The sequence below is a fragment of the Pipistrellus hanaki genome, assembly GCF_964339955.1.
Source record: "Pipistrellus hanaki genome assembly, chromosome: X".
In the NCBI taxonomy this organism is placed as follows: Eukaryota; Metazoa; Chordata; class Mammalia; order Chiroptera; family Vespertilionidae; genus Pipistrellus; species Pipistrellus hanaki.
This window is the reverse complement of record NC_140524.1, coordinates 93,337,140-93,352,427: the sequence shown is the minus strand read 5'-3', so window position 1 is coordinate 93,352,427 and position 15,288 is coordinate 93,337,140. Positions and strand designations below refer to the sequence as shown.

The 15,288-nt window shown below is 41.4% G+C and overlaps 1 protein-coding gene across 1 annotated transcript in view; it reads left to right on the top strand.

The window, feature by feature from the left end:
• PHEX (phosphate regulating endopeptidase X-linked) overlaps positions 1 to 15,288 on the top strand; it is a 196,474-nt gene that overhangs the window by 94,626 nt on the left and 86,560 nt on the right. Inside the window, exon 12 of the mRNA XM_084869560.1 lies at positions 116 to 217. Coding sequence (XP_084725686.1) covers positions 116 to 217 — 102 coding nt within the window. The remainder of the gene's footprint in view (positions 1 to 115; positions 218 to 15,288) is intronic.

Genomic DNA, 15,288 nt, shown 5'->3' with positions numbered 1-15,288 from the left:
ATATTTGGCTCTGTTGACTAATGAGTTTGCCGACCACTGGCCTAGAAAACACGGTCTGAAGCTTCTTGATTTTTTATCTGCACCTTCGGGTATTTTTTTTTTTTTTTTTTTGTAGATGGAAGAATTGATTGAGGGTGTTCGCTGGGCCTTTATTGACATGCTGGAGAAGGAAAATGAGTGGATGGACGCAGGAACCAAAAAGAAAGCCAAAGAAAAGGTAAGGATTCCAGTTTATGAAGGAAAATAAAAAGGAAACCAAGCCCTGACTCTTGGTTTAAGGGATTTTCATGCTCAACATTATGTAGTTGATTTTTATATTGACTGAGCTGTTGACTCCGAATGACCCTAAAGTTGGGTGTCTCTTTTGGGATGAATACATAGATCTCATCACCAGCAGGTAAGAGAAAATAAGATGACTTTTTCTTTTTTTGAACTACATTTTTAAACACCTTATAATTCAGCCCTTCTTTCTCTCCTCCTAATTACCGTCTGCAAGAGACACATGGCTTGGTGCCCAGCGAATTTTTGCCATAAACCATCATTGGCTGTGGCAGAATGCAGAGCAGTGGGGAGCCTCAGGGAGCAGTTGGCAGAAGAGCCCTCAAGGCACAAAAGAGAGAAATCCATATTGGCCATGTGTCCTTCTGTTCGGGCATGATGTGTGCTAATGTCCTCAGGCGAATCCTTTCCTGTAACTTAGCAGAGTTACTTTCTAACCCATCCTTTTGCACAAATGATCCTCCTCGCACACACGCAAACTGTAGACCAGTGGTTGACCATTGTGGAGGAATAGAAAAAATATTTCCCAATAGGAGTGGACACTTGCTAGGCCTTGTAAAAGTTTCTGGTACTGTGCAACAAGATAAGGGAAGAAATGAGGAAAGTATTAGCAACCATGCTTTTGAAAATAAAGGATGGGACCCACCTTGAATTCTAGGTATTCTGATGGAGCTGGATGGAACTCAAGTGGGTAGGCAATACATGCTACCTTCTTAACAGATGCTGCTGTGCAGCTGGGAAACTGAGATTAGCAGCATCTTTTCTTTAGAGGTGTATTTTTGAGACTTTTTTGATGATAGCAATCACCTGGGGTATCTGGAATCTCTACTATGCAAGGGGAGAGTCTATAGCTTTCTGAGCCCCTCCCCAACAAGATCTGACTTAGTGAATGGAGGGTGCAGTCTGAACATTTGTGCTAATCAGTCAGCCCGGTGATTCTTTTTTTTTTTTTTAAATATATTTTATTGATTTTTTACAGAGAGGAAGGGAGAGATATAGAGAGCTAGAAATGTTGATGAGAGAGAAACATCGACCAGCTGCCTCTTGCACACCCCAGGCACATGCCCCTGACCGGAACCGAACCTGGGACCCCTCAGTCTGCAGACCGACGCTCTACCACTGAGCCAAACCGGTTTTGGCCATCCTGGTGATTCTTATCACTAGGCAGGCCCAAGGAATACCGCTTAGAGTCATATTGAGGCACGCTGTGCACAGATATTTTTGCCGTGTGGTCAAGAAACGAAGAGGGAGAGAACTCTTAGAGCAGTGAAACTACTCTGTATGATACTGTAATGGTAAACACATGTCATGATCCATCTGTCCACACTCATAGAATGGACAACATTCTGTGAATCCCAGTGTAACCTATGGCCTCTGGGTGATGATGATGTGTCAGTGTGGGTTCAGGGAGGGTAAGAAATGTACCCCTCTGGTGCAGATGTTGTTAACGGGGCAGCTATGCAGGTGTGAGGGCAGAGGCTGTGTGGGAAATCTGCGAACTTTCTATTCAATTTTGCTGTGAACCTAAGTCTGCTCTAAAAAACTAAAAGTCCATTAAAAAAGGGCAGCATTCTGGGAGAGCTTAGCCTCGCTGAAATGAGAATATGCAGAGGTTTAGCAAGGGTATTTCCTAGAGCTCAAATGCTCCTGAGCTGGATAAACATTGCCACAGATATTTTTGTCAATAGACAGGAAAAGGCTGTTCAGTGTTTACAGTGAAGAAAGAATTGGACAGCAGGGGTTGGGGGTGTTGGAGGAAGACAAAGGGCAAGTTTGGTTTTTTCCCACCTTCAGAATCTGTCAAAGCTGTCTTAAGCCCTGTAAGGCGCAAGCTGATGAAGACAGGAGCATGCAGGCTGTGAGGAGAAGCTTTCCAGATGGTAGATGCAACTTTCAGCACCAACACCCTGTGTGTTTTTTAAGGCTTCATTTATTTGTAGGGATAGCTTGTGCTATGTGGAATAGGATGTTTTTGTTTTTTTCTACTGGGTAGATGACAGCTCAGTGCATTGTGGGCTCTTGATCCAAGCCGGACCCCTTTTGGGCTAAGGGCCACCAGTGTGGAGGATGGGTAGTGTGGTGAGGGGCGTGTGCCTATTATGAATGGACGGGTACTAGGTGAATGTTCTGGGTTCTGCAGTCAGTTCTGTGGGAAGTACGGATGGTGGTTGCTGCACAGAGATCTTCTGATTGCATATGGGAGTGGATGCCTTACCTTTAGGCCTTATAGGCAGATGATAGGCAGATGGCCAATTGGTTCTCTAAGGGGGATTACTCTCAATCTTAATATTAGGCATGCTCCTGATGGCCCCCCTGAGTTGCTCTTCACTCTTTAGTTTTTCTTCTAAAGGTACAGTATGTCCCCAATTAAGGTCATCAATTGGTGCTACAGCTTTAAATGATATGATATATAATGAAACCAGCCTTACTCTAGGTTAATCGATATCAACAAGAGTTAAGTTCCTATGGTATCTCATCAATGTTATAACAAAATAGATGGCTAGTGAGACAATGTTATCTGAGGACCTGTTGTATTCTCTGAACACTCCAGGCTGTCTTTGAGCTGAGTTCAACCTGGCAGGAGTGCAGATTTCAAAGGCAGTTCAACTGGATCTCATCCGGTTCCCTGAGCATAGCTATATTTCAGAGTTCAGAGAAGCTCCTTTAATGAAAGGCAAGAAAGAGGGAATGTGGTCCAAGAATTTGCAACAGTTCTCAAAGGCAGGTCAGGCCCTGGACCCCAGGAGATGGAGATTTTTCTCTCCGAATTCAATGAACATGCAGTTCTAGAAACGACCTCTGGGTGGAGCTCGTAGTACTCACAAAGACAGCATTAGACAGTTGAAGGCTTTTCTGCAGCTTTTCTGCTCTGGGGTTGTTTTTGAAAAATTCTTTTTTTCCTTGCCCTTTTTCTCTGCTGTCCTCCATTTGATTGCCTTTTAATAGTCAACAAGCAAGGAGAGGCTCCACCTAATAATTCCTTGAATCTTAGAAGGAACTCTCTGACAATCTCAGGGCTTTGTCTTTCTGATACTAAGTAGCCCCTGCATTAGGACAGGATTTGCCTCCATTGGAAGTGGAGGTGAAAAATTCTCCTGCTCTTCCTGGTATGACTTGGCACTGTTCTTTAGGCATGTATTGTATGCAGTATATCACCCAAGTGGAAGATTTCTCATCAATTATAGTGCCCACACGGGCCAATGCTGAGTCACTTGGCAACCCATTGGGAAAATGGGGAAAATGTTCCGAATTGCAAGGGGAGAAGCTTTTCTTTCCTTTGCTGTTCAGCTCTGGCCTGCAGCTAATTACAGTGTCTCCTAAGGGGTTGACCTCAGCATTCCCTAGTGACTGGATACCGGCAGTGGTCTGAGGCCTAACACCTTGGCTTCTGTGGCAGTGACCCAGGTCTCAAAATGGAATTGTGGGGATGTGGCTTTGTCATGTTTCACAAAGTTTCCACGCTGATTTCTCTCCATTCTATTTTCAATGTAGGCATTAATTTCCATGCGCAAATTGTCTTTGAATGGCTTGTTTATTGCAATATCAATAGTCTGGAGATAGGCCTTATTTTCGGGGGGATGCCTTATATTTCACTCAGAAGGAAACCTGTAAGTAGGTCTTATTTTCAGAGGATGTTTTATTTTCGGGGAAACACGGTAGATGAGTGAGATCACGTGATATAAGAAATGCACTTATAAGAACCATGAGACAAGCCATAATGGTTATGCTGGGAGGCATATGAATCAGTGTGTAGTGAGTTCCTTTCTGGGCCAACAGTTCTTTTGAGTCCCAATTTCAATGTCAAAGAGTTCCTTGTGTGTACATGTCAGCCATGGTATTTCAGTTCTGGTTGGTGGACAAATGGTGGTGATGCAGGTCCGACCCTCTCTGGTTTGGTCCTGGGCAACCTGCAGCGATGCACAGCTGCTGACTGCTAGTATGACGAGGCATCGTCAGCGTCTTCCACCTCTTGACTGCAACTGAAAGTTTATGTCTTGCAAATTGGAGGAGATCAGGGAACTTTTCTTGTAGCTGTTGTTTCTGTTACCTTCAGTTCAAAATAATTTTTATGTTTAAGAGACATATTTTGTGGTGACATTCTGGTTTCCTTCTTTAAGCTCTGCCTGACCCTAGATTTTAGATTTCCCCCAAGTATCCAGTCTGTACCAACCGCATTGGGCCCACACCCCAAACCCAGTGGCTTTCAGGCGCTTCTAAACCAGCAGCAGTGGCCTCACCTGGGAGCTTGTTAGAGATGCAAATTCTTGGGCCTCTCTCCATGCCTGCTGAACCATGGGAGTGGGATCCAGTGACCTGCATTTTAACAAGCCCTCTGCGTGATTCTGATGCACGCTCAGGTTTGAGGCCCACTGCCCTGTCTGACTTCAACTGCCAGCATCTGCATTTTGCCTGAGAGCTTTCTCTTCCTGCTGGAGTCTGTTATGCCACTCACACAAAAGGCCCAGGAGTCTGGGGAATGAGCACACCCAAAGATTGATGGGGCTTGTCATGTATGTGCCCCAGCACCCTCCTCCCTCTAGTGTGTGTCCTGTGCAGGCTCCCGGAGCTCCTCCAGTGAGGTAAACTCCAGCTGCTCACACTGACAGCCGGCTCACACAGATACCCGGCCTCTTTCCTCTCACTCCGCCAGGCCCCTGCCGGTGTTCGGTGCTTCTTCTCCCTCCCAGATGAACTGCTTGCACGTGAATCCTTGTCTCAGGGTCCAGTTCTAGGGGCTCTCCAACTAGGACACAGCCCCGGGGGGAGGTGCTCTTTCCATCCTTCCTGCCTTACAGCGTCAACACACTGCATGCTAGCATCTGGATGCCAGCACCACTTCAGCAAATTCAACTCCACGAGCATTTCCGGCACTGACAGTGTAGCAGGAGCTGCAGATTCAGAGGCGATCAACTGCAGTCCCTTGTCTGCAGGGCTTTTCCCAGTCCCCGGAAGGCACAGCAGGGCGCGGATTCCAGGCAGATGGGGAGAAGTGTTAGTTAATGTGATGGAGACACAAAGTGGGCCCGGGAGTCTAGGGGAAGATGCTTCTAAGGAGCCCAAACATGCTGTGTGGGGGCACCTGACTCAGGGAGTGCCCCCTTGCTGCTCCTCCTTCTTTATCACTGCACGTGTCCCTGCATGCAGCCTGTGGGCAAGGTTCCTCCAGCTCTCCCTCTTTCCCTCCCTCCCTCCCTCCCTCCTTCCCTCCCTTCCTAATTCCAACAACTCTACGTCCAGCTGTTATTTCCCTTGGTGCCTCCACTCCTGCTTCACTTCACATATTCCTTCTAAATGGTTTTGTAGAAGAAAGGCAAAGGGAAGGCTTGATCAAACTATCCCCTGTCCTAGCCTGGTACAGATTCAAGCCTGTTTGCGTAACCGCTCAAGAATGCAGTCACCGCCGAAACCGGTTTGGCTCAGTGGATAGAGCATTGGCCTGCAGACTGAAAGGTCCCAGGTTTGATTCCAGTCAAGGGCATGTACCTTGGTTGCGGGCACATCCCCAGTAGGGGTGTGCAAGAGGCAGCTGGTAGATGATTCTCTCTCATTGATGTTTCTACCTCTCTATCCCTCTCTCTTCCTCTCTGTCAAAAATCAATAAAATATATTTTAAAAAAAGAATCGTTAGAAATTTAAAAAAGAAAAGAAAAAAAAGAATGCAGTCACCTTGGATACTGCCTCCATTCCAGTGCATACCCAGGGACAGCCAGGGACTGACAACACAGCATGTAAACCATCATTGGAATTTCTCCCCTCAGGGTCCCTGGTTCACATGAGTCACCATCTTGGGCTTGCTGGCTCCATCTCTCTGGCTCCACCTCCCTGGCTTTGTGTCTCTCTGACTCTCAAAGGCACATATAAGCCATGTTAATGGCCTTGTATCTCCTCTCCCTCACTGTCCTCAACAGGAAGTATTATACCATATAGAGGTTAAGTGTACAGACTCCGGAGAAAGACTGCCTAGGTCGAGAGCCAACATCTACCCCATATTTGCTGTCTGACCCTTTGAAAATTCCTTAACCTTTTGGACCCTCAGCCTTCACATCTATAAAATGAGATTAGTACCTACCTAAAGGTTTTCCCTAAGAGTTAATATACCCTCAATACTTAGAAGAGTGCCTGGAGCACGAGAAAGGCTCTCCAAGTGTGTTCAGCTGTCTCTTCCAAACCGCCGTCCTGTGGGAGCAGAGAGGCTGTGGCCACACTGGTTAGTGAGCAGAGGGACGTGCGAAGTGAGGTTCTGGGTGTATCCAGGTCACTGTGTTCCTCTGGGTTATGAAGGAGGTGACACAAGGCCATGGTCTCTGAGGACCCTTTCACCCCTCATGGCTCTTACGTTCCATGTCAGAACACTGCCCTTCCCCTCATGGCATCCCCTCACTCAGCCCCTGCAGGGGGGTGAATAGCCGGCAGCCCCTGTCAAGAGCGTGATGGGGGGGAGGGGCGGCATTGCTTTTCTCTGTGGATTTGGATTTTCTGTTCGTGAACAAATTCAGCATTACCTTTGTGATACATAAAGAGTGGGACCAAAGTAGGTTTACAATTATGAGTATGCAAAACTTGTATTATTTATTATTATTTTATTTTCCATACAAACAACTGTGAGCCTATTTTGGTCCCACCCTGTATTTTAAACACAAAAGCAAATATTTGGTAAAAGTAGGAGTTTGATGCATATAGTTATCAAAGGCACTTTATATCTGATACCTTATTTGAGTCAACTTACTTTTATTGATTTTTTACAGAGAGGAGGAGAGAGAGATAGAGAGCTAGAATCGTCGATGAGAGAGAAACATCGACCAGCTGCCTCTTGCACACCCCCTACCGGGGATGTGCCCGCAACCAATGTACATGCCCTTGACAGGAATCGAACCCGGGACCTTTCAGTCTGCAGATCGACGCTCTACCACTGAGCCAAACCGGTTTCGGCGAGTCAACTTACTTTAATAGTGTTTCAGTGTTCTAAGCCTCATGGTAGTATTGCTTTGGGGGGCGCTATAGGTCATTGGTTCTCATACTGGATGCACATCAGCACCATCTGGAGGGCTTGTTAAAACATAGATTGCCAGACCCCCACTCTCAGAGTTTCTAAGTCAGTAGCTCTGAGTTGAGGTTTAGGAATTTGCATGTCTGACAAGTTTTCTGTGATGCTGTTGGTCTGGGGCAGTGGTCGGCAAACTCATTAGTCAACGGAGCCAAATATCAGCAGTGCAACGATTGAAATTTCTTTTGAGAGCCACATTTTTAAAACTTAAACTTCTTCTAATGCCACTTCTTCAAAATAGACTCGCCCAGGCCGTGGTATTTTGTGGAAGAGCCACACTCAAGGGGCCAAGGAGCCGCAGTTTGCCGACTATGGGTCTGGGGTAATACTTTGAGAATTGTAGGTGATTACAGATGAAAACTCCCTTGCAACAAGATTGCGTTACTAGACCATCTCACGTTTATTGAGGGACTACTTTGTCTTACCCCTTATAGGAATCCCTTTTCACCATTTCTCACAGGGGTGTGTCCTAAGTGACTATTGGGACACTTATAACCCAACCAGGCAACCTGCTCCATTATTGATCCATCTGCCACAAAGCCTTTCTTTTTTGTCAGTATGCAAAATTAATTGTATTTTTATGTAATAGAAATTAAAATACCATCAAAAAGTGTGGAATAGGAATAAATTTGACAAAAGGCTTTGAACCTGAACATCAAAAACAACAAAATATTGCTTAGAGAAATTTTAAAAATTTAAATAAATGGAGTGAAACTTTTAATCCTCTTAGATTCAGGGTCTCAATAATGTCAAAACATTGATTCTCTCCAAAGTTGATCTATAGAGTCAACACAACCACAATAAAATTCCAGCATGTGTTTTTGTGTTTATTAAAAATGATGCTTCTAAAATTTATATGGAAATGCAAAGAACCTAGAAAAGCAACAGTAACCCCGAAAAAGAAAAAAAGGCAAAGTTGGAACTTCCCTGATCTCAAGATATACTACAAAGCTAGAGCAATCAAGAGAGTGGAGTGTTTGTGTAAAGAAATAAACTCACTTATATCTGGCCAACTGATCTGTAACAAAGGTGCCAAAGCAGTTCAATGTGGAATTCTCAGATCTCTCTTTTTCTTTAAAAAGGCTTTGTTAAGATATAATTCACATGATATAAAACTACCCATGCGTATTGTCTTCTTTTTCAATGGACTCATTCAATTTATATATTTCTTATATGTCTATGAAATATTTAGAACAACCTGAAGAGAGGCCCAATCATTGTAATTGCAATTTATGTAGTTAATAGTGTAGAACTCAAAAGAAATAACCTGATACATAGATAGCATGTTGCTTTCTTGAAGTAAATCATTACTGAAAATTATTCAACTTTAGTCTGTATGAGTTTAGGTAGAGGGGTGAACGTTGGAAAGGTTAGTTAACTCTGGCTTACTGATATTCTGGACAGTGATACTTCATTAAAGTGGCATTCCTAAAAATGTGTTTCTCAGATCCTGAATTCCTCACATTATTAATAGTTGTTATACCACCAAAGGATTTATGGTCAAAGAAGGTTGGGAAATATTATTTAAAACAAAGGTAGCTTGTGTTCTTTCTTTTTAACTGCTCAGAGCCCTAATGTTCTTATGTGTAATTAGTTCAAGAAGAGTATATACTACTTTTTTATTTTATATTACTTTCATGTGTACAATAGTGGTTAGACAATTATTTAATTTATGAAGTGATACCCCTGATAAGTCTAGTACCCACATGGCGCCATACATAGTCATTACAATATTATTGACTATATTTTCCATACAAAAAGCCCTTCTTGTTATAGATCCAGATGCTCCTTCTTGGTCACTTCCACTCTTTCATTCCACGTCTGTCCCCAGGAACCATGCAGATATGTCTTCTACATAAAAGCCTTTCCAATATTTCAAGATGTTTAAATGTCTTTCTAGTTCAGATGAGCCATCTCTAGATGTTCTTCATTAAATTAACAAACATTGTATGCCAGGCTGGATGTTCTAAATGCATTATAAATATTAACTACTTCCAAGCCATAATATCCATCTGAGGTAGATAAAATCATTGTGTTTTACAGATGAGGAAACCGAAGCCCAGAGAGGGCAAGCAGCCTTGCCCAAGGGCCCACAGTTAGCAGGTGGAAGAGCCGGGCCCCCATTTCTGGCAATCTGGTCTTTGCTTTTCTCTGCAGTGCCAGGGGGTCTCAAAGTGTGTGTGTGGTCCCCAGACCAGCAGCCTCGACATCACCCAGGAACTAGTTAGAAATGCAGATTCTTGGCCCCAACCCAGATCTGTAGAATCAGAAACTCTGAGAGGGGCTTCAAGAATCTGCATTTAGAAAAATAGCATTTATCAAATTAAGGACTTTTTAAAAAAGGATTTAACCTTTATTTTATTTTACTTTATTGGTTAATCCTACCTGAGGATATTTTTCCATTGAGTCTTAGAGAGAGTTGGAAGGGAAGGTGAGAAACACAGAGAGAGAAACATCGATGTGAGAGAGGCACATTGATTGGTTGCCTCCTGCACATGCCCTGACCAGAGCTGGGCATAGAGCCCGCAGCCAAGGTACATGCCCTTGACCAGAATTGAACCCAGGACCTTCCAGTCTGCAGGCCGACACTATCCACTGAGCCAAACAGGGTAGGGCAAATCTGCATTTTAATAAGCCTTTCAGGTGATTCTGATGCAGCCAAAGTGTAGGAACCACTGCTCTGTACTGTGGTTCTGATGCCTCATCTTGTTGGCTGCTCTCCAGGTTTCAATATCTTTTTAAAGAAAATATATTTTATTGATTTTTTTTACAGAGAGGAAGGGAGAGGGATAGAGAGTTAGAAATATCAATGAAAGAGAAACATCGATCAGCTGCCTCCTGCACACCTCTCACTGGGGATGTGCCTGCAACCAAGGTACATGCCCTTGACCGGAATCGAACCTGGGACCCTTCATTCTACAAACCGACACTCTGTCCACTGAGCCAAACCGGTTTCAGCTCAACATCTTTTTTTAAAGCTCAAGTTTAAAGCTGAACACAATATTCTATATATAGTTCAACTCACACAGCACAATGGGAATATTATTGCTGCCTTTGTTTTGCATACAAATTATGTTAAGAAATCCAAAGTTTATATTATGGCTCTTTTCCCCTCAGCCATGTCACTGTTGGTTTATAATGAATTTATAGTCAGTTAATTTCTAGGTCTTTTTTTTAATTCCACAGGAACCATTGTTAGGTCCTGTCACTTTAATTCCTAAACTTGGCATTTTTTTTTTTAAAAAAACCTCATTCAAGAACTTTATACATATATATATATATATATATATTTATTAAAGTCAATTTAATTTTTGTTCATGGCTCTGGCTTTTAAAAGTATATATTTCTGAAATTTCTCTGTGTTTATTTTTGTTATAAAGTCTTGTGCTTCTTAAAGAAAATCTGGAGAGTGAAATACAAAAGGAGAAAGAAAACAAATGTTGCTAGTTCTGTCATCCAAACATAAGCACTGCTAACATATTGATGCATGACTTTGTTTTTTCCGTCTGCACATAGGTTTGAATAATGCTGAGTGTATGAATTTGTTTCCTTTTTTCTCTGTTCCCTTAACATTTTTATTATAAGCATTTTTCCTGTTACTACATAGTCTTTCTAAAAGAATTTTCACTACTCTTGCATATTCTTTTAGTGGTTGTGTAGGAGATCACTTAAACAGTTCTCCACAGTTGGGTATTTAGGATGTATTATTATTGACAATACTATGCTAAATATTTTGTATATAAAAGTTTTCCCCAAATTCAGGACTAATTCCTTAGAATGGCTTCTCAAAAGACTGTTAAAAACCTTATATCTCATTCACTATATCAACTACTGTCTTCACCTCTATCTTATTCATAATTTGATAAATCTGCTTTTTTAAATGTAATTGTGTACTTGTGCTATTGATGAGCAAGCTCAAAAAATGGAACTGGAATCAGCTTATTTGCTCATCCTTTGGAGACTCCTTCCAGGAGTCTCCAAAGGATGGACAACCTGCTCTGCGGCAGGTCTTTTTTAGATATTAATCAATTCACTAACCAATAGATTTTTAGTCCAGTTGTTCTACGTCCGCCAATTCCCTGGAACTGTCATCCGATTTCTCCATTTTGTCTGCAAGAAGTTCATGAGATATTTCCAATGCCTTGATATAGCCCAGTTACACTGTATTGTAGGGTATTACACCACTTATCAATCTATTTAAACAGTGGCAACCTGATGAAATTGAACAAACATTCACTGGGCTCCCACTCTTTCTAAGGCCTTGTGTTACCCTCAGTACAGATCACATCATTCCATGGGGTACACCCAGCTTTTCAGACTCCCAAACCAGAAATCTCAATCTTTCCTCCCAGCCAGCTGGGAGCACTCAAACCCCCTTGCGTCTTACTTCCAAAAAACTTTTCAGATCTTCACCATTTTTTGTTTCATAGTTCTTTTCTCCCTTAGCTTCTTATCCCTTTAGACTTTTGAGTTGCAACTGGCAATTTTCAAAATTCTGTCATTCTTTCTGCATAAAATGAACCATTTTAAAATGTACAATTGACTACAGTCACAATGCTGTGCAACCACCACCTCTGTCTAGTTCCAAAAATTTTCATCACCCCATAAGTTTCTAAAAGGAAACTTCAGACTCAATAAGCAGTCACTTCTCATTCTTTCCTTCCCCCAGCCTCAGACAACCAGCAGTTTGCTTTCTAGCTCTATGAATTCACCTATTCTGGACATTTCATATAAACAGAATCATATAATATGTAACCTCTTGTGCCTTGCTTATTTCACTTAGCATTACTTTTTCTAGGTTCATCCATATTATAACATACCCCCTCATCCTTTTTTATCTAACTCCCCATTTAAGTCTTGGAAAGAGAATAGCAAACCCTTTTTATTGAATACCATTTCTGATAGATATTTTCTGAGATTTTGAAATACCATCATAGTTGCTTATTCATAATTGAAAAACTACCCCCCAAATATAGGGGGAGGACTATGGCCGGCTGGTTTATTCTAATATACTTAGAACCTAACACGGCTTGGCACTCTTTTCTTTGGTCACGGAGCACACTTATTAAGAATCAAACCCTTAGGCAAGGTGCACATTTTTTTTGGGGGGGGGTCTCAGTTTCCTCACCCATGAAATGAGAAGTAGACTACTGCTTTCACAGAATGTTTGAGAAGATTAAACAACTAATATATGTACAGTGATTAGCAAAGAGCAAATGTTCAGAATTAGTAAAATGACATGTTCATTTCCCCCCAAGTTTTCCCGTTTCCTCCTCACCAAATAATGTAGTGCCCTATTGCCGTCTCTTATAATTGGGAGAGAAAGGGCAGATACATTGTTTTCTTTGGGGTAGAGGTACAAAATGGATTTTTATTAATTTTGACTTTGATATTTTTGAAAAGCTTATTATGGATATTTAAAAATGTGCACCGAAGTGTATATAACACCCCCCCCCGGGTCCTCATCACCCACCTCACTAGTGAGAGATGTTTGCCATCCTGATTTCATCCACTCCCCACCCCACCTGTTTTTATGCTTGAGAATTCTACAGCTAATCCCAGACATCATTTTACTGTAAACATTTCATTATCTATCTCCAACAGATAAGGATTTTTCAAAAACTAACCACAATACCGTTAACAAGCCCAACAATATCAACAATACCGAGATAATTGGCATCCTGTCTGTGTGCAATTTTCTGTAATTATCTAAAAAAAATGTTTGTTTCTTTTTATAAATGGTTGGTTGGTTCAAATCGGTATCCAAGCAGGGTATCCATAATGTAGTTAATAGGTACATCTTTTAAAACTTGAAAAAATTTAAGAGCCATCCTCTTCGCTTTTACCCATAAAATTTACTTTAAGAAACTGTCATTTGCCTGGTAGAATTTTCAACAGTCTTGATATGGCTGATTATATCCTAATCTTTTTTTTTTTTTTTCATTTAACAAATCTTTATTTTTCATTCTACATTTCTAATAAAGGTCATCAGGGATTTCACTTCCACACAATTACTCAGGGACCAATACCTATAAAAATAGCTGTAGCATCTGAAACACAGTAACCTTAATTACTAAAATTAAATTTGTTCTTTCTAAATAATTTATGTAATATAATATCCCATTTAATTACGAAAAAAAGTCATATGCACTCAGCCTTATAGCATATTTGTGGACCAAGAACTAAGTGAACAGGAACTCTGAGATTCCAAAATATGTTATAGTATTTTAGCATTTATCAATCTTTTTAAAATTTTTTAATTAAATTATTATCTTTGTACATATTTTAACATTGCCCCCCCTCCCATACATGCCCTCCCTCCCCAGAGTTTTGTGTCCATTGGTTTTGCTTATATGCATGTATACAAGTCCTTCGGCTGATCTCTTACCTACCCCAGATCTACCTCCCCTCCCTACTGTAATTTGACAGTCTGCTTGTTGCTTTACTGTCTCTATATCTATCTTTTGGTTCTTCAATTTATAATGTTCTTTATCATCCATGAATGAGTGGGGTCATGTGGTGTTTCTCTTTCATTGATTGGCTTATTTCACTCAGCATGATGTTCTCCAATTCCATCCAGGTTGCTGTAAATGATGAGAATTCCTTCTTTTTTTATGGCAGCATAGTATTCCATTGTGTAGATGTACATAGTTTTTTGATCCAATCATCTGCTGACGGCCACCTAGGCTGTTTCCAAATCCTAGCTATTGTAGATTGTGATGCTATGAACATAGGGGTGCATATATCCTTTCTGATTGGTGTTTCTAGCTTCTTTGGATATAGTCCTAGGAGTGGGATTACTGGGTCAAATGGGAGTTCCATTTTCCCTAATGTCATCTTTTAACATCTTCTTCTGTTCCTTACATTTACTGTAAATTGTAGTTGAATCCGGAGGTTTGAATTGACACAGGTTGAATTTTCTTTTGCCAAGAAGGCTTCATGGGCAGTACAGCCCACCAAAAGGCACGCGATGCCAGGTTCTCCCATGTCCACTGGAAAGGTCGAGCAGTGGATTTCAAGTGTTGTCAGCCTGATCGTTCCCTTTTCACTTCCCCGCCAACCTTTCACCTCAAGTGGCGGTCCTCCTTGCCTGGACCTTAGACTCATTTGGAGAGCTTAAAAAATCCTAATGCTCAGCCCAAACCCAGACCAATGACATCAGATAATTGGGGGATAGGGGGGGGGGCACACATCAGCATTTTTTTAAGGTTTCTCAGGAGATACAAGTGTGCAACCAGGTTTGAAAACCATTGTCTTAATTATTTTTAAAGTCATTGATACTATTGAGTAGATGCACAAGTTCATTAGGAGTTGCAACTGGCACTTTTCAAAATTCTATCTTTTTTTCTTCATTTATTAGCTGGATTTTTTTAAAATATGAAGGATTTTCACCCTGGCCAGTGTGGCCCGGTTGATTGGGTGTTGTCCTGGGCACCAAAGGTTGCTGGTTCGATCCCTGGTGGGGGTGTGCAGGAGACAGCTCATTAACGTTTCGCTTTCACATTGATGTTTTCTTTCTGTCTCTCTCCCCCTTCCTTCCTCACTCTCTCCCTCTCCCTTCCTCTCTCTCTAAAAATAAATAAGAATATTTTTTAAAAAAGGACTTTCTCTCATCAATCACTTGATTATGCTAAATATAATTTATAATGATATAAATTGCTGACAAGGCAGCATTATAAATGTCTATCTGTATTTATTAATTTTCACAATGAGTTGGTGGCTTAGTAACTCAAAAGATGCCAAGGCAGTTTTTAAAAAGAATTAAATAAACTCAGGGGATTTTATGTATTTTATTTGTTTAAATCCATTATAATCATTATTATTTTATATCTCAAATTGTCTCATATTGGCCAACTTGAGGCTCATCCTTTAGGGAATTTTGACTCCACTGCAATTGTTTTTGACAGTGTCTTTGCTTCCTGGCATGAAAAGATATCTTCTGTAGTGTTTGACTTCTATTTAAT